This window comes from Coregonus lavaretus (assembly GCF_964263955.1).
Source record: "Coregonus lavaretus genome assembly, contig: HAP1_SCAFFOLD_4154, whole genome shotgun sequence".
NCBI lineage: Eukaryota > Metazoa > Chordata > Actinopteri > Salmoniformes > Salmonidae > Coregonus > Coregonus lavaretus.
The window spans coordinates 23,100-48,923 of NW_028159101.1; the positions used below are offsets into that span (position 1 = coordinate 23,100).

The 25,824-nt window shown below is 45.1% G+C and overlaps 1 protein-coding gene across 1 annotated transcript; it reads right to left on the reverse strand.

Annotated features, from left to right (window-relative positions):
• Positions 1–5,272: 5,272 nt before the first annotated feature.
• Positions 5,273–25,824, reverse strand: LOC311123281 (actin filament-associated protein 1-like; the record flags this gene model as incomplete). The annotated part of the gene is made up of 9 exons (XM_084197542.1): positions 5,273–7,338; positions 8,087–8,254; positions 8,689–8,879; positions 11,159–11,323; positions 17,933–18,059; positions 21,488–21,602; positions 24,805–24,950; positions 25,199–25,410; positions 25,672–25,824. Coding segments are annotated over 9 exons (1,304 nt in total), but the record flags the coding sequence as incomplete, so codon positions are not given.

The window sequence follows — 25,824 nt, forward strand, 5'->3', positions numbered from 1 at the left end:
ACAAACATTGGCAGTAGAATGGCCTTACTGAAGAGCTCAGTGACTTTCAACATGGCACCATCATAGGATGCCACTTTTCCAACAAGTCAGTTTGTCAAATTTCTGCCCTGCTAGAGCTGCCCTGGTCATGCTGGTCATGTTATTGAGAAGTGGAAATGTCTAGGAGCAACAACGGCTCAGCCGCAAAGTGGTAGGCGTAAAAATTGCCTGTCCTCGTTTGTAACACTCACTACCGAATTCCAAACTGCCTCTGGAAGCAACGTCAGCACAATAACTGTTCGTCGGGAGCTTCATGAAATGGGTTTCCATGGCCAAGCAGCTGCACACAAGCCTAAGATCACCATGCGCAAAGCCAAGCATCGGCTGGAGCGTTGTAAAGCTCGCCGCCATTGGACTCTGGAGCAGTGGAAATGCGTTCTCTGGAGTGATGAATCACGCTTCACCATATGGCAGTCCGACGGATGAATCTGGGTTTGGCGGATTCCAGGAGAATGCTACCTGCCCGAATGCATAGGGCCAACTGTAAAGTTTGGTGGGGGAGGAATAATGGTCTGGGGCTGATTTTTCATGGTTCGGGCTAGGCCCCTTAGTTCCAATGAAGGGAAATCTTAACGCTACAGCATACAATGACATTCTAGACGATTCTGTGCTTCCAACTTTGTGGCAACAGTTTGGGGAAGGCCCTTTCCTGTTTCAGCATGACAATGCCCCCGTGCAAAGTGAGGTCCATACGAGATCGTTGAGGAAGAACTTGACTGGCCTGCACAGAGCCCTGACCTCAACCCCATTGAATACCTTTGGGATTAATTGGAACGCTGACTGCGAGCCAGGCCTAATCGCCCAACTTCAGTGCCCGACCTCACTAAGGCTCTTGTGGCTGAATGGAAGCAAGACCCCGCAGCAATGTTCCAACATCTAGTGGAAAGCCTTCTCAGAAGAGTGGAGGCTGTTATAGCAGCAAAGGGGGGGACCAACTCCATATTAATGCCCATGATTTTGGAATGAGATGTTTCGACGAGCAGGTGTCCATATACTTTTGGTCATGTAGTGTATCATAGTTCACTACTAGTAGGAGGATAGTGGGGTGCTGGACACAATATGACCAAAACAGAACCAGGCCATGACCTGGGTTTCCATGGAAACAGCAGCCTAGGCTGGGCATGGTTTAGCAGTGGAGAAAAGAGAGGTGAAGTTGTTAACATCTCTATTACTACCAAATGAAGAGAAGCAATGTTTTTAGGAGAAGCAATTTATAATTGGCTCTTTCACTCTCTCACTCACTTCGAATGCAATAACACTCTTTCTCAGGAAAGAATGAGATTAAACACCACTTTAAATCTGCAGAGAAGATATATGAAAGATAGGAGGTGGAAAGAGAGCAGTCTTAACTGAGACACGTTTGCCGTCGTGAGAAGAATGCAACTACCCATTCAGGCACTAGGGGGTGGTGTTGCTCTATTTATAAATCCCAGATACAGGTACTTGAGTTGAGCTAACATGAGGTATGTGGGAAAATCCTATTTCATTCATCATTATTTACATCACAGGAGGTTGGTGGCACCTTAACTGGGAGAACAGGCTCCTGTTAATGACTGGAGCGGAATCAGTGGAATGGTATCAAATACATCAAAAGTCTCCTGAGTGGCGCAGTGGTCTAAGGCACTGCATCGCAGTGCTAACTGTGCCACTAGAGATCCTGGTTCGAATCCAGGCTCTGTCGCAGCCGGCCGCGACCGCACAATTGGCCCAGCATCGTCCAGGGTAGGGGAGGGAATGGCCGGCAGGGATGTAGCTCAGTTGATAGCATGGCGTTTGCAACGCCAGGGTTGTGGGTTCGATTCCCATGGGGGGCCAGTATAAAATAAAATAAAAAATGGTATTCACTAACTGTAAGTCGCTCTGGATAAGAGCGTCTGCTAAATGACTAAAATGTAAATGTAAAACACATGGTTTCCAGGTATTTGATGCCATTCCATTCGCGCCGTTCCGGGCCATTATGATGAGCCGTTCTCCCCTCAGCAGCCTCCTGTGATTTACATACAAATCATTGTTTAAACTGTCTCCTTTCATCATACAGCAATGTATAACAATGCTCTTTAATTATTCATATTTTAAACTATTTCTTTTTTTAGATGAATAATGTTGTGTGTTATTTTGTTTGTTTTATGGTAATTGATGAGCAGGTGAGGTTAAAAGAGTGACATTTTAGAATGGTGTGTGATATTTCAGCACATTTGATTTACAGCATGTCACCTCCCTGGTTAGAAAGCCATTGTTTGTCCCACGGTGCCTAAAAAGAAGTGGACTCCTCTGCTCTACCACATCTCCTGTGCATTACCTCTATTTATTTACTAATAACAGTTTGACCCCAACCCCAAGATAGCCCCCAGGTCAGAGGTCAACGTGAGTTTGTTTCCCCAGAGACAAGGTCGTCGTCATGGAGATGGTGTGGCTGTCATTATTGAGCCTATGTTAGGCAGAGTTAGTTGCGGTATCTCCCCATATAATTTGGTTTGTGTACATAAATGTGTATATATGAACAACCTCTCACTGTATATAGTCCTTCACGTGAGTGTGAGTATTTTACACTGATACCAAAACATACACAATCGTTTTTTGGATGCCTCCTTCACTGAATCCCCTCATCACAGTACAATCACACAGAGAGTTACTCAATACCTTTGCTTGCTTCTCATGTATCAGTTAGCAATATTTCAGTGTATAGCTAAGTATCATAGGCTTTTAGGTAGGCTACTTTCGGTTGTATCCATTGTTTAACTGGAAAGGATCTCTCATGATCAAATCTACACCCTGCACTTCTGCACTCATGATACAGGATACATTTCTGTTTCATTCCTGTCAACGTGTGCAGTAAACATTGGTCAGTGGCTTTCCTTCCCATCTCAAATATCCCAAGATATTTAATTTGCACTAAGAACATAGTCATCTTGAAGAGTGCAGTCTAGAGTGAAGTGGACCATCTTCACACATTGGGCCATACAGACTTGATAGGGATGTCTTGAATGAGACAGTACAGGTCTACAGACCAATGCTCAGAGTCAAGCTCAAGCTTTCCAGTGAGTCAGTTACATCCATGGTGATGTAGGCCAGTCTATCTCATACATCCAGAGACACACTGGCCTATTCTACCTGACTCTCCGTTCTTCATGTTATTTTGTACATATATATGCTTATGTTTGGCTTCTAGAGATATCTCGTCTAGGGGGTTAGTCAAGAGAATCCAATATATTTGTGAAGGAGATTCACTGTTGATGACACAGGCATGTGACATTTGACCTCACAGTTTTATTCATGTTTTTTTGGTTTGTTTGTTATTTTGGTAAATAAATGAAAAATGTTATGAAGTCCTCAACAGAAAGTGTAGTGCACTTAACCTGCATTCTGGAATAAATCACTCCCCTAACTCTACACGTTGGTTGTCATAATTGTATCTGTTCAATAAAGATGTGACTTTCTTCAAAGGCTTGATGATTAGTTGACTAGTTGAATCAGGTGTGCTAGTTCTGGAAAATATCAAGTACATGGAATGGCTGGGGGGTTTGAGAAATGCTATTTTAAACCTACCCAACTCGCAGTAAATCTGTACTTAGTAATGGCACACATGGGAATGTAGCTGTGAATGACAAACACGTCGTCACCAATTAGCAGATTTGATTGGCTAACAACTAAATCGGTTTGAGCCACATCTCTTGTACTTTAATTAACGTTTGCAGAACTCTCGATGTGAAACATACAAAGAGAAGCATTTCAGGTGTGAAGGAATTGGTGGCTCTGGTGTAAGGACCTCACCCCTGAAGCGGTCATATCCAGGCAAGGCACTTGAGTGTGGTAGGTATTTGAATGTTTCCTCAATTGTCGATGTCAAATATATGAAGAGATGTTAAAAAGTGTGTAGCGTGTGTAAGTCTCTCACCTCTTAACCACAGAGTTGTGGGTTCAATCCCAGGCAGGGCACTTGATGACTGATGGGGGTTAATATTGGGGGGGTACCCCTGCCTGTGAACAGCAGTGGTTATGGGGAAAATCCCCATGGAAAAAGTAGGTATATAACCACTGCTGTTCACAGTTCAGAAACCCCAGGATTTAACCACCCCTGCTTATCCTGCCCTTCTGCCTGCACCCGCCAGTCAACCATACGTTCACAACTATGCTCCAGAGCCATGGCTTGGTTCAAACCCACAACACTGTGCTTACGGGGTGAGATCCTTATGCCAGAGCCACAGACTCCTTCACACGATATACACTTCTTTGTCTGTTTGACATTGATAGTTGCAGAAATGTACACTAAAGCACAAGAGATGAGGCTCAAACCTACAACCTCTTGATTTCAAGACAGGTATCAAATCCCAAAGCTACCAATTTATCTTTGACATCAACAATTGCAGAAACTAAAGCACAAGAGATGAGAATCTAACCCACAACCTCTTGGTTACATGCAGGGGTTTAACCCCAGGGGCATTAACCTTTTCTCATTTGGGAAAAAGTCTGTACACCGAACTCTCTTCTCCGGAGCCCGGAAACCAATAATGTGGATGCTACCATGATTACGGATAATCCTGAATGAATTGTGAATAATGAGTGAGAAAGTTAGAGGCATAAATACCATACCCACCAAAAATGCTAGATTAATGTGGTAGCAGCCCCATTAATGTAGAAGTGTTTATAAACATATTATATTCTTATTTACAATGAAAGTAACTCCAAAATGACACAATACATTATTTACCATTCATTTATATTGGGCACAAAATAATCTGAAACACAATCCAAAACAAACAGCAAATGCCTCTAACAAGTTTGTAGAATCGCAAGCTTAATGTAGTCATTGCGTGCTAGGACTATGGGACCAAATATTAAACTTTTGACTACTTTAATACACATAAGGGAATTTGTCCCAATACTTTTGGTCCCCTAAAATGGGGGGGACTATGTACAAAAAGTGCTGTTATTTCGAAACGGTTCACCCAATATGGATAAAAAAGACCCTCAAATTAAAGCCGACAGTCTGCACTTTAACCGCATAGTCATTGGATCATTTCAAATCCCAAGTGCTGGAGTACAGAGCCAAAACAACAACAAATATGTCACTGTCCCAATACTTTTGGAGCTCACTGTATGTGGGTCATTTTTTTCCCAATGTTTTGTTCTTTGAGAACATACAGATTAATAACATTTTCATGGGGTTTTGAGTTTCATTTGGTCTGACTACACAGCTAACCCATTCCCAATAAACGCAAGGCCTGAGAAAAGGGACATTTGTAAAGAGCTTTATTACTTTTTATATACAGCCGTTCGTCACCGAGTTGGCGACTGTCAATAGAAGTACAATGGAGTAGAAAAGTCTAAGGTGCAAAACAAACAATGTTGTTATTTCTCCCCTACTCCCTTTACCCAATACACCCAACCCTCCCCCACTCTCCTCCCCCCTCTCCCTCCCATCCTGTCCCCTCCAGCAAAGCTATGTACAGGTACATTGGGTTCACATTTTCTGAATGACATCATCTCTCTCTCTCGGCCCATTTCAGATTCGAAGTTGTTTATACAGAGGAGAAAGGGACCCAAAATGGACGTAATGCTTTCTCATCTTGTAGTGAAGAACTAGCTCTAACCCACAGCCTAGTGGGACTTTGGCCGAGATCCAATCCAATCGCAGCTTATAGGCATTGCGGCTTTTTAAGGCAATGTTCCCGCGTTCGCAAAGATCCCAGTCATGGAAAAACGCTGCATATGTCGGCTCAATCGGTAATTACCTTTAAAACACCACAATGCATGTAACCCGCGATGGGATTGAATCCCGGCCTCAATCTGAATGAATAGAGAAGGAAAGAGGAATACAAACATCTAACTGGTAACTTGGGAAACGGCTGTTGGCGGCCATTTTTGTTACGCACAGCCTCATGTTCCAACCGGGCCAATAAATGCACCATAAAATCAGATGTTTTAAAAGGTAAATGTGCCTTAGAGTAAAAATAGTAAAAACTTAGCTTGCTTGCAGTAGTACATCAACATGCTACTTCCCACCCCTACAAATCACCTTGGATAGGTTACACTGAACAGTGTGGATATGGGAATATTTTGCAGTTTACTGTAGATGTGTTAAAAGCAATACCAAAAACACCATTAGAAATACATTACATGTGACGTGTACGAGATGAAACGTGTTGCTAGAGTAGCAGCTGGAAGTTCAAGAATCCACAACTAGGTCACAGTCTCTGGTTGAAGCAGAGAACACACAGTATTTCTGACCATACTGCAAAGGGCTTCTATTTCTAACAGTGTATTGATGATGGGCTTGGAATGTGCCTCGAGACGTTTCAACACACACATGAACACCTAACCTTAACCCTAGCTTCTAACCCTAATTCTAACCTTAAACCTAACCCTAGCTTCTAACCCTAATTCTAACCTTAACCTAACCCTAATTCTAACCTTAACCCTAAACCTAACCCTAGCTTCTAACCCTAATTCTAACCTTAACCCTAAAAATAGCATTTGACCTTGTGGGGACCAACAAAATGTCCCCAGTTGGTCAAATGTTTGTTTGTTTACTATTCTTGTGGGGACTTCTGGTCACCACAAGAATAGTTAAACACACACACACACACACACACACACACACAGAGATCAGACCACAGGGCTACAGTGCACCAGCGGCATGATTAAAACCTTGATCGAGGCTCCTGGATGTCGAAGCGTAAATACAAGAGAACACGTTACTTGAGGTTTCAGACTTTTCCAACACCAGTGGCCAAACTCACCAGAACACCACCACCACACCTTAGCCTGACCTACACTTCACTGAGTGGCGCATTCCAATGGCCCACTCCCAGGCATCAACCACTAAGGACTAGGTGTATTGCTGGTTTGATGATCTGCAAATCATCTGGATTGCCTAACAGTGATACTAATGGCTGGATCCAGATGATGTGAACATTAGTGGCGCAGTGTAGTTACGGTTCTAAACTGATGCTTATGAACAAGAGAGCTTCCAACTGGGTAGGACATAACATTGGAGCAATACTATAAAACAAGTATGAAATATTATCGACATAAATAATCACAAGGATGCTAGTATTTACCTAATAAACATTTACAAATAAATATGCACTTGATTTCTGAACCCCAAGAATTGTAGAAACCAGATTGATTTATGTGATGGAGAAACAGGCGACAAGAGACTGTATGAAAGTGGATGTCTGCAACAAAAAAAAAAACGGTTTGAAATAAATATATACACACATAAAAAAATACAAGCAAATAAGATAGGATTGTTGTGAAGAGAGTTGTTGCTCATGTGCCAGTCTTCTTCTCCCATTCCTGCAACAAAGGGAACATTGAGTGAGCTGGGTGTCAGGATATGCATGCAAATACACACAAATACGACAGTTACATGCAAATGCAGTACAGTCATTAGACTGGGATGGGATGTGTGGCAATGGATGGGTGTGTGTGTGTGTGTATGTGTGTCAGAGATGTGGTAATGCAGGTGAATGAGTGCAGAGGGTGTTTGATTGTGTGTGTAAACGCAGGTGTGTGTGACAGAGGAGGCTGGTGGGAGGAGCTATAGGAGGATGGGCTCATTGTAATGGCTGGAATGGAATTTAGGGAATGGAGTCCCGAGTGGCGCAGTGGTCTAAGGCACTGCATTGCAGTGCTAGCTGTGCCACTAGAGATCCTGGTTCGAATCCAGGCTCTGTCGTAGCCGGCCGCGACCGGGAGACCCATTGGGTGGCGCGTAATTGGCCCAGCGTCGTCCAGGGTAGGGGAGGGAATGGCCGGCAGGGATGTAGCTCAGTTGGTAGAGCATGGCGTTTGCAACGCCAGGGTTGTGGGTTCGATTCCCACGGGGGGCCAGTATGAAAAATAAAAAAATTATGTATGCACTCACTAACTGTAAGTCGCTCTGGATAAGAGCGTTTGCTAAAATGACTAAAATGTAAATGTAAAATGAGTCAAACGTGGTTTCCATACGTTTGATACCGTTCCATTCATTCAATTCCATTCCTGCAATTACAATGAGCCCATCCTCCCACAAGCCTCCACTGGTGTGTGTTCTCTGTCTCACTTTGGCCTTATTGAGGACGTGCCCGCGGACGGCCGAGGGTTTCTGATTGGTCGTTCTGCGGAGGAGGGAGGCGCTGTTGACGGGCAGAGTAGAACAGCTCTCTGTGTCGCTGGTGTCACAGCTGGAGATGGGAGAGTTCTCCACGGTACGTCTCAGCAACACTGGGGACTGGACACACACAGATACACACCATTCAGAGTCAGCTGCAACATTTGCAACAGCCTGTTTGTCATGAGTATGTTGGGCATATTGAGATTCTGTGTCAAACTCTGTGGGCCAAAGTTTGACACGTGCTTTAGTCTACAAGGCTAATTTACATGGACAAAATGCTTTTGTCTGTTCACTTTTCAAGAGAAGGAAGCCGTTGTACAGTACTGAGACTCAGCCATGGGTCATGGACATGGTAGAGACAGCAAGAACAGGACTTCAAGCCTGGTTCCTTTCTAAGTTTCTTCCTTGATACCTGCCTTCTAGGGAGTTTTTTCTAGCCACTGTGCTTCTGCCTCCACATTGCTTGCTCTTTGATGTTTTAGGCTGGGTATCTGTAAGGCACTTTGTGACGACTGCTGATGTAAAATAAATGTGATTGATTGAGGTCTGACCTGTGGGCTGGAGGTGCCAGACTTTGGCTCGATGGTGAGTCCCAGAATGACTCCTCCGTTCAGGGCCTTCTTCAGAGACTCCTTGACCTCCGTCAGCTCCAGCTCCAGGCTCACCCTCTCGTCCTCCTTCAGCTTGCACTCGTCCTCCACCTTCTTCAGCCGCTCCGCCAGGGATGCAGCGGAACGCTTACCTGTGAGAAGGAGGAAAGGAAGGAGGTTTTAGAATGGGTGTGATTTACAGTAAGTGTCACAGCACTACCATACACTCTCAGTTCCTGTTATACCATTATTGTAGTTTATTGAGAAGTCACTCAGGACATCTGACTCCCATCTCTCCCCCTCCAAACCCTTCTTCCATCCTGCACCACTCACTCCTAACCCTCCCAACCATAACTCCACCAAACACCACTCACTCCTAACCCTCCCATCCATAACTCCATCAAACACCACTCACTCCTAACCCTAACCCTTCCACCCATAACTCCACCAAACACCACTCACTCCCACCTCTCCACTCTTCCTTCCAACACTCATTCCATCTCCCATCAATCTAAACCGCTCTTCCTCTTCTCCTCCCATCATCTCTCCATCTTCCACTACTTTCACTCCCACCTCTCCCCCATCTAATCCATCTTCTCTCTACCTTGGTAAAAGCAGTGTGGTCAAAAGTTTTGAGAATGACAAATACTAATTTTCACAAAGTCTGCTGCCTCAGTTTTGATGATGGCAATTTGCATATACTCCAGAATGTCATGAAGAATGATCAGATTATCAGTCCCTCTTTGCCAAAAAAACATTTCCACTGCATTTCAGCCCTGCCACAAAAGGACCAGCTGCCATCATGTCAGTGATTCTCTCGTTAACACAGGTGAGAGTGTTGACGAGGACAAGGCTGGAGATCACTCTGTCATGCTGATTGAGTTAGAATAACAGACTGGAAGCTTTAAAAGGAGGGTGGTGCTTGAAATCATTGTTCTTCATTAAACATTTTTACATTTGGGTAATTTAGCAGACACTCTTATCCAGAGCGACTTACAGTTAGTGAGTGCATACATTTTCATACTGGCCCCCCGTGGGAAACGAACCCACAACCCTGGCGTTGCAAGCGCCATGCTCTACCAGCTGAGCTACAGGGGACCCTGTTAACCATGGTTACCTGCAAGGAAATGCGTGCCGTCATCATTGCTTTGCACAAAAAGGGCTTCACAGGCAAGGATATTGCTGCTAGTAAGATTGCACCTAAATCAACCATTTATCGGATCATCAAGAACTTCAAGGAGAGAGGTTCAACTGTTGTGAAGAAGGCGTCAGGGCGCCCAAGAAAGTCCAGCAAGTGCCAGGACCGTCTCCTAAAGTTGATTCAGCTGCGGGATCGGGGCACCACCAGTGCAGAGCTTGCTCAGGAATGGCAGCAGGCAGATGTGAGTGCATCTGCACGCACAGTGAGGCAAATACTTTTGGAGGATGGCCTGGTGTCAAGAAGGGCAGCAAAGAAGCCACTTCTCTCCAGGAAAAACATCAGGGACAGACTGATATTCTGCAAGAGGTACAGGGATTGGACTGCTGAGGACTGGGGTAAAGTCATTTTCTCTGATGAATCCCCTTTCCGATTGTTTGGGACATCCGGAAAACACCTTGTCCGGAGAAGACAAGGTGAGCGCTACCATCAGTCCTGTGTCATGCCAACAGTAAAGCATCCTGAGACCATTCATGTGTGGGGTTGCTTCTCAGCCAAGTGAGTGGGCTCACTCACAATTTTGCCTAAGAACACAGCCATGAATAAAGAATGGTACCAACACATCCTCCGAGAGCAACTTCTCCCAACCATCCAAGAACAGTTTGGTGACGACCAATACCTTTTCCAGCATGATGGAGCACCTTGCCATAAGGCAAAAGTGATAACTAAGTGGCTCGGGCAACAAAACATCAACATTTTGGGTCCATGGCCAGGAAACTCCCCAGACCTTAATCCCATTGAGAACTTGTGGTCGATCCTCAAGAGGCGGGTGGACAAACAAAAACCCACAAATTCTTGACAAACTCAAAGCATTGATTATGCAAGAATGGGCTGCCATCAGTCAGGATGTGACCCAGAAGTGAATTGACAGCATGCCATTGTGGATTGCAGAGGTCTTGAAAAAGAAGGGTCAACACTGCAAATATTGACTCTTTGCATAAACTTAATGCAATTGTCAATAAAAGCCTTTGACACTTATGGAATGCTTGTAATTATACTTCAGTATACCATAGTAACATTTGACAAAAAATATCTCATAACACTGAAGCAGCAAACTTTGTGAAGACCAATACTTGTGTCATTCTCAAAACTTTTGACCACGACTGTATGTGTTTTGTGTGTGTGTGTGTGTATGTGTGTGCGCATCTGTCTGTCTCTCAGTCTGTGTCTGAACACGTCTGTCTGTCTAAGTCTGTGTGTGTGTGTGTGTGTGTGTCTCTCTCTCTGTCGTACCGGTGCTGGCCTCCATGGTGGTGCGCAGGTCTTTCCTGTCCTTCTTCAGCTGGGTAAGACGGTTCCTGATGTCCTGTTTCCGCTTGATTAGCTCCTCCTCTTTAGCCTGCAGCCGCTTGGCGTCCGCCTCAACACGGTTCTTACCGTACCTATACTGTTCTCCACCTACAGGGTAGAGAGGGGTTATATATATACACTCTACATGACCACCTACAGGGTAGAGAGGGGTTATATATATACACTCTACATGACCACCTACAGGGTAGAGAGGGGTTATATATATACACTCTACACGACCACCTACAGGGTAGAGAGGGGTTATATATATACACTCTACACGACCACCTACAGGGTAGAGAGGGGTTATATATATACACTCTACACGACCACCTACAGGGTAGAGAGGGGTTATATATATACACTCTACACGACCACCTACAGGGTAGAGAGGGGTTATATATATACACTCTACACGACCACCTACAGGGTAGAGAGGGGTTATATATATACACTCTACACGACCACCTACAGGGTAGAGAGGGGTTATATATATACACTCTACACGACCACCTACAGGGTAGAGAGGGGTTATATATATACACTCTACACGACCACCTACAGGGTAGAGAGGGGTTATATATATACACTCTACACGACCACCTACAGGGTAGAGAGGGGTTATATATATACACTCTACACGACCACCTACAGGGTAGAGAGGGGTTATATATATACACTCTACACGACCACCTACAGGGTAGAGAGGGGTTATATATATACACTCTACACGACCACCTACAGGGTAGAGAGGGGTTATATATATACACTCTACACGACCACCTACAGGGTAGAGAGGGGTTATATATATACACTCTACACGACCACCTACAGGGTAGAGAGGGGTTATATATATACACTCTACACGACCACCTACAGGGTAGAGAGGGGTTATATATATACACTCTACACGACCACCTACAGGGTAGAGAGGGGTTATATATATACACTCTACACGACCACCTACAGGGTAGAGAGGGGTTATATATATACACTCTACACGACCACCTACAGGGTAGAGAGGGGTTATATATATACACTCTACACGACCACCTACAGGGTAGAGAGGGGTTATATATATACACTCTACACGACCACCTACAGGGTAGAGAGGGGTTATATATATACACTCTACACGACCACCTACAGGGTAGAGAGGGGTTATATATATACACTCTACACGACCACCTACAGGGTAGAGAGGGGTTATATATATACACTCTACACGACCACCTACAGGGTAGAGAGGGGTTATATACATACACTCTACACGACCACCTACAGGGTAGAGAGGGGTTATATATATACACTCTACACGACCACCTACAGGGTAGAGAGGGGTTATATATATACACTCTACATGACCACCTACAGGGTAGAGAGGGGTTATATATATACACTCTACATGACCACCTACAGGGTAGAGAGGGGTTATATATATACACTCTACATGACCACCTACAGGGTAGAGAGGGGTTATATATATACACTCTACACGACCACCTACAGGGTAGAGAGGGGTTATATATATACACTCTACACGACCACCTACAGGGTAGAGAGGGGTTATATATATACACTCTACACGACCACCTACAGGGTAGAGAGGGGTTATATATATACACTCTACACGACCACCTACAGGGTAGAGAGGGGTTATATATATACACTCTACACGACCACCTACAGGGTAGAGAGGGGTTATATATATACACTCTACACGACCACCTACAGGGTAGAGAGGGGTTATATATATACACTCTACACGACCACCTACAGGGTAGAGAGGGGTTATATATATACACTCTACACGACCACCTACAGGGTAGAGAGGGGTTATATATATACACTCTACACGACCACCTACAGGGTAGAGAGGGGTTATATATATACACTCTACACGACCACCTACAGGGTAGAGAGGGGTTATATATATACACTCTACACGACCACCTACAGGGTAGAGAGGGGTTATATATATACACTCTACACGACCACCTACAGGGTAGAGAGGGGTTATATATATACACTCTACACGACCACCTACAGGGTAGAGAGGGGTTATATATATACACTCTACATGACCACCTACAGGGTAGAGAGGGGTTATATATATACACTCTACATGACCACCTACAGGGTAGAGAGGGGTTATATATATACACTCTACATGACCACCTACAGGGTAGAGAGGGGTTATATATATACACTCTACATGACCACCTACAGGGTAGAGAGGGGTTATATATATACACTCTACACGACCACCTACAGGGTAGAGAGGGGTTATATATATACACTCTACACGACCACCTACAGGGTAGAGAGGGGTTATATATATACACTCTACACGACCACCTACAGGGTAGAGAGGGGTTATATATATACACTCTACACGACCACCTACAGGGTAGAGAGGGGTTATATATATACACTCTACACGACCACCTACAGGGTAGAGAGGGGTTATATATATACACTCTACACGACCACCTACAGGGTAGAGAGGGGTTATATATATACACTCTACACGACCACCTACAGGGTAGAGAGGGGTTATATATATACACTCTACACGACCACCTACAGGGTAGAGAGGGGTTATATATATACACTCTACACGACCACCTACAGGGTAGAGAGGGGTTATATATATACACTCTACACGACCACCTACAGGGTAGAGAGGGGTTATATATATACACTCTACATGACCACCTACAGGGTAGAGAGGGGTTATATATATACACTCTACATGACCACCTACAGGGTAGAGAGGGGTTATATATATACACTCTACATGACCACCTACAGGGTAGAGAGGGGTTATATATATACACTCTACATGACCACCTACAGGGTAGAGAGGGGTTATATATATACACTCTACACGACCACCTACAGGGTAGAGAGGGGTTATATATATACACTCTACACGACCACCTACAGGGTAGAGAGGGGTTATATATATACACTCTACACGACCACCTACAGGGTAGAGAGGGGTTATATATATACACTCTACACGACCACCTACAGGGTAGAGAGGGGTTATATATATACACTCTACACGACCACCTACAGGGTAGAGAGGGGTTATATATATACACTCTACACGACCACCTACAGGGTAGAGAGGGGTTATATATATACACTCTACACGACCACCTACAGGGTAGAGAGGGGTTATATATATACACTCTACACGACCACCTACAGGGTAGAGAGGGGTTATATATATACACTCTACATGACCACCTACAGGGTAGAGAGGGGTTATATATATACACTCTACATGACCACCTACAGGGTAGAGAGGGGTTATATATATACACTCTACATGACCACCTACAGGGTAGAGAGGGGTTATATATATACACTCTACATGACCACCTACAGGGTAGAGAGGGGTTATATATACACTCTACACGACCACCTACAGGGTAGAGAGGGGTTATATATATACACTCTACACGACCACCTACAGGGTAGAGAGGGGTTATATATATACACTCTACACGACCACCTACAGGGTAGAGAGGGGTTATATATATACACTCTACACGACCACCTACAGGGTAGAGAGGGGTTATATATATACACTCTACACGACCACCTACAGGGTAGAGAGGGGTTATATATATACACTCTACACGACCACCTACAGGGTAGAGAGGGGTTATATATATACACTCTACACGACCACCTACAGGGTAGAGAGGGGTTATATATATACACTCTACATGACCACCTACAGGGTAGAGAGGGGCTATATATATACACTCTACATGACCACCTACAGGGTAGAGAGGGGTTATATATATACACTCTACATGACCACCTACAGGGTAGAGAGGGGTTATATATATACACTCTACATGACCACCTACAGGGTAGAGAGGGGTTATATATATACACTCTACATGACCACCTACAGGGTAGAGAGGGGTTATATATATACACTCTACATGACCACCTACAGGGTAGAGAGGGGTTATATATATACACTCTACATGACCACCTACAGGGTAGAGAGGGGTTATATATATACACTCTACATGACCACCTACAGGGTAGAGAGGGGTTATATATATACACTCTACATGACCATAAGTATGTGGACACCTGCTCGTCGAACATCTCATTCCAAAATCATGGGCATTAATATGGAGTTGGTCCCCCCCCTTTGCTGCTATAACAGCCTCCACTCTTCTGGGAAGGCTTTCTACTAGATGTTGGAACATTGCTGCGGGGACTTGCCGCCATTCAGCCACGAACATTAGTGAGGTCGGGCACTGATGCTGGGCGATTAGACCTGGCTCGCAGTCGGCGTACCAATTCATCACAAAGGTGTTCAATGGGGTTGCGGTCAGGGCTCTGTGCAGGCCAGTCAAGTTCTTCCACACCGATCTCAACAAACCATTTCTGTATGGACCTCGCTTTGTGCACCGGGGCATTGTCATGCTGAAACAGGAAAGGGCCTTACCCAAACTTTTGCCACAAAGTTGGAAGCACAGAATCATCCACAATGTCATTGTACCCTGTAGCGTTAAGATTTCCCTTCACTGGAACTAAGGGGCCTAGCCCGAACCATAAAAAACAGCCTCAGACCATTATTCCTCCTCCACCAAACTTTACAGTTGGCACTATGCATTGGGCAGGTCGGGTTCTCCTGGCATCCGCCAAACCCAGATTAATCCGTCAGACTGCCAGATGGCGAAGCGTGATTCATCACTCCAGAGAACGCGTTACCACTGCTCCAGAGTCCAATGGTGGCGAGCTTTACACCACTCCAGCCGACGCTTGGCATTGCTCATGGTGATCTTAGGCTTGTGTGCGGCTGCTCGGCCATGGAAACCCATTTCATGAAGCTCCCGACGAACAGTTATTGTGCTGACGTTGCTTCCAGAGGTAGTTTGGAACTCGGTAGTGAGTGTTGCAACCGAGGACAGGTGATTTATATACTCTACGCGCTTCAGCACTCGGCGGTCCCGTTCTGTGAGCTTGTGTGGCCTTCCACTTCGCGGCTGAGCCGTTGTTGCTCCTAGACGTTTTCGACTTCACAATAACAGCACTTACAGTTGACCGGGGCACCTCTATTAGGGTATAAATTAGACGAACTGACTTGTTGGAAAGATGGCATTCTATGACGGTGCCACGTTGAGCTCTTCACTAAGGCCATTCTACTGCCAATGTTTGTCTATGGAGATTGCATGGCTGTGTGCTCGATTGTATACACTTGTCAGCAAAACGGGTGTGGCTGAAATAGCTGAATCCACTAATTTGAAGGGCTGTCCACATACTTTTGTATATATAGTGTACCTTCGCACCATTAAGCCCAAACAGTGTGGGGAAATGGGCAATGGAAGGAGAGGAGAGGAGAAGGAGGGATTAGGGGGAAGGAGAGAATAGGATCAGAGAGGAGATGAGGAATGATGAGTAGAGGACAGGGGATGAGAGGAATGGGAGGGGAGAACAGGGGATGAGAGGAATGGGAGGGGAGAACAGGGGATGAGAAGAATGGGAGGGGAGAACAGGGGATGAGAGGAATGGGAGGGGAGAACAGGGGATGAGAGGAATGGGAGGGGAGAACAGGGGATGAGAGAAATGGGAGGGGAGAACAGGGGATGAGAGGAATGGGAGGGGAGAACAGGGGATGAGAGGAATGGGAGGGGAGAACAGGGGATGAGAGGAATGGGAGGGGAGAACAGGGGATGAGAGGAATGGGAGGAAAGGAGGGAGAAGAGAAAGAATCAACCAATGCTCATCAGATTTCATAAACTGACCAGAAACCCAGTGAACCCAAACCTCAGCCTAGAAATACCTATTAATCACCCAGAGGAGGGTAGGGACCGACCCTGCTGGAAAAGAATACACCGAATAAGACGCCTTTAGCCACAGAGGCCACTGGAGCCTCTCCACACCACAAATGATGACTGTGTGTGTGCTGTGCGGGCGCTTCACTAGTGCATTAGCCTTTACAAAGGACCATATACTCAATCAAACCACCACTTGACATCTTCAACCATCAATACACCAATAGGGGCTTTATATTTATACTTGAGCTTGATTTTAAAGAAGGATTGTATAACAGACACTGAATCCAAAATGTCTGAGAAAGTGGGTTCAAAACGGTCGTAGTTCCCACATTACTGAATACACACAGCCCTCCATCGCCCAGACTAGCCTCACCAGTAACCACTCTGTCCCCTGGCCAAATATTAGCGAGTTCATGCTGCTATTTGAACGTCGACTGAACGTTGAATGATAGTTTGGTCTGGATATGTAATGAGAATCATCCATAAGGTTTTTTTTTTTTTTTTACGACGGATGGTTTCAAAGAAGCTCTATTAGCCCCATCCGAAGAACTTCACTCCTGCTGCTTCACCAACTGTCATTTGGGTATTCCGGCATTTGTGGATTTTTGGTGTGGCTCCAGTTTGGTGTGTGTGGAGTGGGGAGCCAGACTTAGTGTCTACTAAGTCCAGGTTAGTGCTATGTATCACAGCCAGTGGACAGTATAAGGATGACCGGAAGAGACAGGCTAGCAGTAGATGAAATATCATGATTTATAGACCTACTCAAGACTGTAATGTACTCATGGGAATGTGTGTCTCGATCTCTGTGCCTCTCTGTTGCTTTCTCACTCTCTCTACCTATGTAGCTCTTAAACGCACAAACACATACACAAATACAAACACACAGACACACACTTACTTGAGTTGTTCCGTTTCACAGACGCTGTTCCATTGGTGGCTGTGCCGTTGGTCTTCTTGGCTTGGTTCTTGTCCACCTTCTGTTTAGACGCCGCCCCATTGGTCACTGAGGCCTTTTTTCCCTTCAGCTGATTGGTTGAGAAGGAGGAAGAGAGAACAACCATTCATAATCTGGTTAAAATGCACAGTCGTAAAACTGCTAACTACAATTTGCACATATAATGAAAACCATGAAGTGAACAGACAGTTAAAATGGCTACAAACCCCTTCAATAAAAATCAACATTGTCCACAAACTCCCCAGGTGGATAAAATCATGTGTACAGCTGTACAAACACATTTTAAATTAAAACACAACGCAGTAATCCCAGCATTGGGCTAAACCAGTCTTACTGGACTGTTTTACTCTTGCAGTGTGTGTGAGTGTGTGTCTGATGACAATGCAAGGTTCATCTGAGGACGGACGGACGGACGGACGGACGGACGGACGGACACGCACGCACACACACACACACACACACACACACACACACACACACACACACACACACACACACACACACACACACACACACACACACACACACACACACACACACACACACACACACACACACACACACACACACACACACACACACACACACACACACACACACACACACACACACACACACACACAAAAGCTCTGCTCAGAAACCACAACTCTACAACCCCATGTGGTGATTAATGTGTGTAACAGTGCTGGGTGGCACTTACATCTCAGGTTCATATTAGCCAGAGGTGTCAAACTCATTCCATGGAGGGCCTAGTGTCTGCTGGTTTTTGGTTTTCCCTTTCAATTAAGCCCTAGACAACCAGGTGAGGGGAGTGCCTTACTAATCAGTGACCTTAATTAATCAATCAAGTACAAGGGGGGAGCAAAAACCCGCAGACACTCGGCCCTCCGTGGAATGAGTTTGACACGTGATGTAGGCTATACAAATATAATGACATAATATGGAGGTGATGGTCGGTGTAAAGGCAAGGAGTAGTGTGAACATACTGAACACACACAGACACACAGACACACACACACACACACACACACACACACACACACACACACACACACACACACATCACAGGAGGAGAACCCTCTAAAATCTGGGTGGTCTAAAGTGCTCAGACAGATACGCAGCCTAACACACTGCAGATATTTGATCCCCCCTACTTCTCTCAGTTTAATAACAGGCCTCTAGCTAAGGTTTGCTAAAGAGTGCATGGTCAATGTCTCAGACCCTAACTCCCATACACTCAATACTGGAAACGCTATTTTACGAGGGGCTCAATACGCTTTTAACACCACTCCTCTGCACAGCCATGTTTTTAACCACATTACTAAGAGCTGCACTACAGCGGGACTAAGTCAGCAGGGATTCTGAGGATAATGTCTGGAAACCTGGATTCTGGGTGACCAGTATCAACACCGTTATATTCAATCAAAGCATGTCCCTGCAGGGATAACACAGGTAATAAGAATTGAGACTCAAATCGCATTATTGAATCCCTCTCCCCTCCCCTCCTCTTGACACACAGCATCCCTCCCACGTAGCAAAGAATTGCTCTCTATCGTTTGAATTCATTTTTTTTTGTTAAAAGGGAGAGTTCACGCCAAAACCATCCAAGTTACTAGATGGAATTTAGATGGTGTCAATGACATTTGGGTTGAAGGTCTATATAAAGAAATGTCACAAGTGTCCCAACATTTTTGAGGTATGAAAATGTTTGATGAAACTTTGACTTTGCGGTGAACTATCCCCTTTGATGTTGTTGGGTTCTAATTTGAAATAGAAGTGAATGGTGTAAAGAGGAATATATACGGTGGGAGGATAAGGAGGTGGAATCTGGAAAGTTACTACGTGAGGGCAAAGGTCATCACATGGTTGCGGTCACTGATAAGGTTGGATAGCTGTGGATTAGTGAGGAACGTGGGCCGAGGTCAGGTCAGGTTAGATGAAGGGAGAAGGAACAGTTTTATTACACACATCACTTAAGTTCCTGCCTAGCAACAGAGATGTATTGGCTGTCTAGATGTGAAAGGAGTTGACTCCAACCCAGTAGAGGGTATAAATATATGTACTAAATATATAAACATGTCTTTGTCTTATGCAGCTGTTTGACCCAGTGGGTGAATAAACTTGGTCTGAGCTTTGACTAGTTGTTCGTTAGTTTTTTACTCTGTTTATTTAGAACCTAACAATGTGAAAGAGAAGAGTACAGTGATAGGTTAGCGTTAGCGTTATTGTTAGGAAAGCAGAGTGTTAGTCACCTGAGCAACGGCTTTAGTGTTAGTTGAGGAAGAGGAGAGGAGTTTGGATTTGACAGGGCCAGGGGTTTTGTAGTGGCTGGAGGAAGAGGAGGAGGAGGAAGATGCCAGGCGACTGGGTTTGGGGGAGTAGCGGGTGGCCAGCTTGGGCGAAGGCATGTTCTCATACAGGTCAGGGTCAGCGTTCTCATACAACACCTCCTCTCTCAGACGTCGTCCTCCGGTGGCAGGGCTGGAGTATAGCGCCTCTGGGTCCTTGCGTTAGAGGAAGGCATGCAGAAAGGAGAGGAGAGAAGAGGAGAGAAGGGGAGAGGAGAGAAAGGAGAGGAGAGAAGGGGAGAGGAGAGGAGAGAAGAGGAGAGAAAGGAGAGGAGAGGAGAGAAAGGAGAGGAGAGAAGAGGAGAGGAGAGGAGAGGAGAGGAGAGGAGAGGAGAGGAGAGGAGAGGAGAGGAGAGGAGAGGAGAGGAGAGGAGAGGAGAGAAGGAGAGAAGGGGAAAGGAGAGGAGAGGAGAGGAGAGGAGAGGAGAGGAGAGGAGAGGAGAGGAGAGGAGAGGAGAGGAGAGGAGAGGAGAGGAGAGGAGAGGAGAGGAGAGGAGAGGAGAGGAGAGGAGAGGAGAGGAGAGGAGAGAAGGGGAAAGGAGAGGAGAGGAGAGGAGAGGAGAGGAGAGAAGGAGAGAGGAGAGAGGAGAGGAGAGAAGGGGAGAGGAGAGGAGAGAAGGAGAGAGGAGAGAAGGAGAGAGGAGAGAAGGAGAGAGGAGAGGAGAGAAGGGGAGAGAAGGGGAGAGGAGAGGAGAGAAGGAGAGGAGAGAAGGAGAGGATAGAAGGAGAGAAGGGGAGAGGAGAGAATGAGAGAAGAGAAGGAGAGGAGAGAAGGAGAGGAGAGAAGGGGAGAGGAGAGGAGAAAACGGAATAAACAGAGTAAATGTGTAAAAAAGAGTCAGCAAAGGAGACAATAAAAGAAGAGAGGAAGCCAAAGCATTGTTATGGTTACAGACCAGTGAGTTAGAACAGGGGAACGTACTTGAAAGTTGCACAATTATTTAATCAGAGGGATGAGCGTGGGAAAGAAGGAGCGAGAGAGTATGAGAAACAGAAAGATACCCTGATGCAAGCCATCACAATGCAGCTTCCAGACAGGAGATACTGAGATATTGCACAGGTTTGTTTTATATATAGATATTTTTGTTTGTTTTCTCAGTGTGTGTGTGTGTGTGTGTGTGTGTGTGTGTGTGTGTGCGTGTCCCCTTACCGTTCCATTGATGGGCACATCATCATAGTGCAGCGCCATTCCAGAGGGACACGCGTAACTGTTGACAGGGTTGTCCAGATAGGGGTTGGGAGATACAGCACGTTTACTAGTGAAGCTGAGGAGGAAATCGTGAGTTACTGTACATGTGACAACACAAGGCAAAATTACACCTTCTCCATATAATCATAATCTAAAAGTAGAGCACTATAAGACATGTGGAGTCCCTTGGGGAATATGGAGAGATTTGGCCTTTAAGGACCCTTATAGCTGTCTCATGTTGCCCGATTCATTCAAATAACAGCCCAGGCATTTAGTACTCCCGTTGGTATTCAAACTATTTATCCAGCCCTTGCTAAATGTGTTGTATTTTTGTGTGGGCAGAACTGGACTGCACACAGCGCTCTCTGGTGAAAACAATGCTGGCAAGAGAGTGACTCACATCCTCTGAGGGAAAACATTGATCCTGAGATGTGCATTCCTAAGTGAATAAGGTTTGAGAGGCTGAGGGTCAGGGGATTAACAACACCACATAGTGGACACATACCACCATGTACTTACCCTATCTGTCATACACATGCACACACGGCCTCCATACCTACCAACACCCCATATTGAAAAAAAATAATATATATATAGAGTTGCAAAGAAAAAGCCATATCTCAGACTGGCCAATAAAAAGAAAAGATTAAGATGGGCAGTCTGAGATATGGCTTTTTCTTTGCAACTCTGGCTAGAAGGTCAGCATCCCGGAGTCGCCTCTTCACTGTTGACGTTGAGACTGGTGTTTTGCGGGTACTATTTAATGAAGCTGCCAGTTGAGGACCTGTGAGGCGTCTGTTTCTCAAACTAGACACTAATGTTTTTGTCCTCTTGCTCAGTTGTGCACCGGGGCCTCCCACTCCTCTTTCTATTGTGGTTAGAGACAGTTTGCGCTGTTCTGTGAAGGGAGTAGTACACAGCGTTGTACGAGATCTTCAGTTTCTTGGCAATTTCTCGCATAGAATAGCCTTCATTTCTCAGAACAAGAATAGAGTGACGAGTTTCAGAAGAAAGTTATTTGTTTCTGGCCATTTTGAGCCTGTAATCGAACCCACAATTGCTGATGCTCCAGATACTCAACTAGTCTCAAGAAGGCCAGTTTTATTGCTTCTTTAAATCAGCACAACAGTTTTCAGCTGTGCTAACATAATTGCAAAGGGGTTTTCTAATGATCAATTAGCATTTTAAAATGATAAACTTGGATTAGCAAACACAACGTGCCATTGGAACACAGGACTGATGGTTGCTGATAGTGGGCCTCTGTACGCCTATGTACAGTTGAAGTCGGAAGTTTACATACACCATAGCCAAATACATTTAAACTCCGTTTTTCACAATTCCTGACATTTAATCCTAGCAAAAATTCCCTGCCTTAGGTCAGTTAGGATCACCACTTTATGTTAAGAATGTGAAATGTCAGAATAATAGTAGAGGTAATGATTTATTTCAGCTTTTATTTCTTTCATCACATTCCCAGTGGGTCAGAAGTTTACATACACTCAATTAGTATTTGGTAGCATTGCCTTTAAATTGTTTAACTTGGGTCAAACGTTTCGGGTAGCCTTCCACAAGCTTCCCATTATAAGTTGGGTGAATTTTGGCCCATTCCTCCTGACAGAGCTGGTGTAACTGAGTCAGGTTTGGTAGGCCTCCTTGCTCGCACATGCTTTTTCAGTTCTGCCCACACATTTTCTATAGGATTGAGGTCAGGGCATTGTGATGGCCACTCCAATACCTTGACTTTGTTGTCCTTAAGCCATTTTGCCACAACTTTGGAAGTATGCTTGGGGTCATTGTCCATTTGGAAGACCCATTTGTGACCAAGCTTTAACTTCCTGACTGATGTCTTGAGATGTTGCTTCAATATATGCACATAATTTTCCTTCTTCATGATGCCATCTATTTTGTGATGTGCACCAGTCCCTCCTGCAGCAAAGCACCCCCACAGCATGATGCTGCCACCCCCGTGCTTCACATTGGGATGGTGTTCTTCGGCTTGCAAGTGACCCCCTTTTTCCTCCAAACATAACGATAGTCATTATGCCAAACAGTTCATCAGACCAGAGGACATTTCTCCAAAAAATACGATCTTTGTCCCCATGTGCAGTTGCAAACCGTAGTCTGTCTTTTTTATGGAGGTTTTGGAGCAGTGGCTTCTTCCTTGCTGAGCGGCCTTCCAGGTTATGTCGATATAGGACTCGTTTTACTGTGGATATAGATACTTTTGTACCTGTTTCCTCCAGCATCTTCACAAGGTCCTTTGTTGTTGTTCTGGGATTGATTTGCACTTTTCGCACCAAAGTACGTTCATCTCTAGGAGATAGAACGCATCTCCTTCCTGAGCGGTATGACAGCTGTGTGGTCCCATGGTGTTTATACTTACGTACTATTGTTTGTACAGATGAACGTGGTACCTTCAGGCATTTGGAAATTGCTCCCAAGGATGAATCAGACTTGTGGAGGTCTACCATTTTTTTTCTGAGGTCTTGGCTGATTTCTTTTGATTTTCCCATGATGTCAAGCAAAGAGGCACTGAGTTTGAAGGTAGGCCTTGAAATACATCCACAGGTACACCTCCAAATGACTCAAATTATGTCAATTAGCCTATCAGAAGCGTCTAAAGCCATGACATCATTTTCTGGAATTTTCCAAACTGTTTAAAGGCACAGTCAACTTAGTGTATGTAAACTTCCGACCCACTGGAATTGTGATACAGTGAATTATAAGTGAAATAATCTGTCTGTAAACAATTGTTGGAAAAGTTACTTGTGTCATGCACAAAGTAGATGTCCTAACCGACTTGCCAAAACTATAGTTTGTTAACAAGAAATTTGTGGAGTGGTTGAAAAACGAGTTTTAATGACTCCAACCTAAGTGTATGAAAACTTCCAACTGTAGATATTCCATTAAAAATTGGCAGTTTCCAGCTACAATAGCCATTTACAACGTCTACACTGTATTTCTGATCAATGTGATGTTATTTTAATGGACAAAAAAAATTGTTTTCTTTCGAAAACAAGGACATTTCTAAGTGACCCCAAACTTTTGAACGGTAGTATATATTTAATAATATATTTTGTTTTTCCTTTTTTACACCAGATACAAACATAAACACATACGAACAACGACTACATCTCATCTGCCCAGACCTGCATGTTCACACCCCATCTATAAGACAAAATATTTGCCTTTTTGAGATCCCCATATGGTTGACAAATGGCCCCTGTGTGTGTGTGTGTGTGTGTGTGTGTGTGTGTGTGTGTGCGTGCGTGTCTCACCAGAAGGACTGCTTGGCCAGCTGGATAACGTTAGCGGTAGTCTCTACGTCTATGTAGTCGTAGTGCAAGGCAGCAGGGTCTGTGGTGGAGCCAGTCTCAGCTAGCAGCACCCCCAGCCACCGACCCATACTCTCTGAGGAGGACGCCTGGACAGGAGGGTTAGAGTTCCATCATTACTTTACATCCAATCCATACTATCACATTAGCACAAAGCTACTCACCAGTTGTAAGTGCATTTGATGGTGTAGGTCAAAGTTGCCCTTGGGCACTGATCTAAGGTCAGATCTGATGACTTCCCCCTGACCATGAAGGTTCAGATTTGGCGTGGGTAAGCTGATCCTAGATCTGAACCTAAGACCAACTTCCACCCAGAGTCCATTGACCACCAACCTACCTCCAGTACAGCCACCTCCTGTCCGTTGCGGAGCAGGCGGAAGGCGAAGGGGTGTTTGGAGTCCAGTCCTGGGCTGACCTCGCAGCCTCTGAGGGGCAGGCTGGCCGTGTGGGTCTTCAGGTCAGCACGGTCCTTATGGAGCAGCAGCTGGTTGTCCTTCAGACGACACCAACGCTCACGCCAGCGGTTATTGGACAGCACGTTCAGGTAGCCTGTCAATCAGACCAGACGGACCAGTTATGATAAAAGGGTGGGGTAAAGTGGCCAATGGCGAAACAGCAGACCAGGAAATGGGTTGATCGCTGCTGTTCTGGTTGTTGTAAGTCAAGACATGTCCCCATACAGTCTATATAGAAACAACAACAATGTTTTGGAACACATTTTAACAGAGCACCTATACGACCAATCTACCCTAGATATAGGTTGACCTCTAAACCCCAGATGTGACCTCTAACCTCTAACAGGTGTCTTACCACAGGTGGGTATGTCCTCCTCGGCTGAAGAGGTCTGTTCGTCAGTGGACGGCTTCTTCTTGCCTAGGCCAATGATCTTAGTGATCTTCTTCCCCGCCCCTTTACCCAGCGTGCCTCCCTTCTGACTCTTCTGAGAGTCCTTCTTCCCTTTAA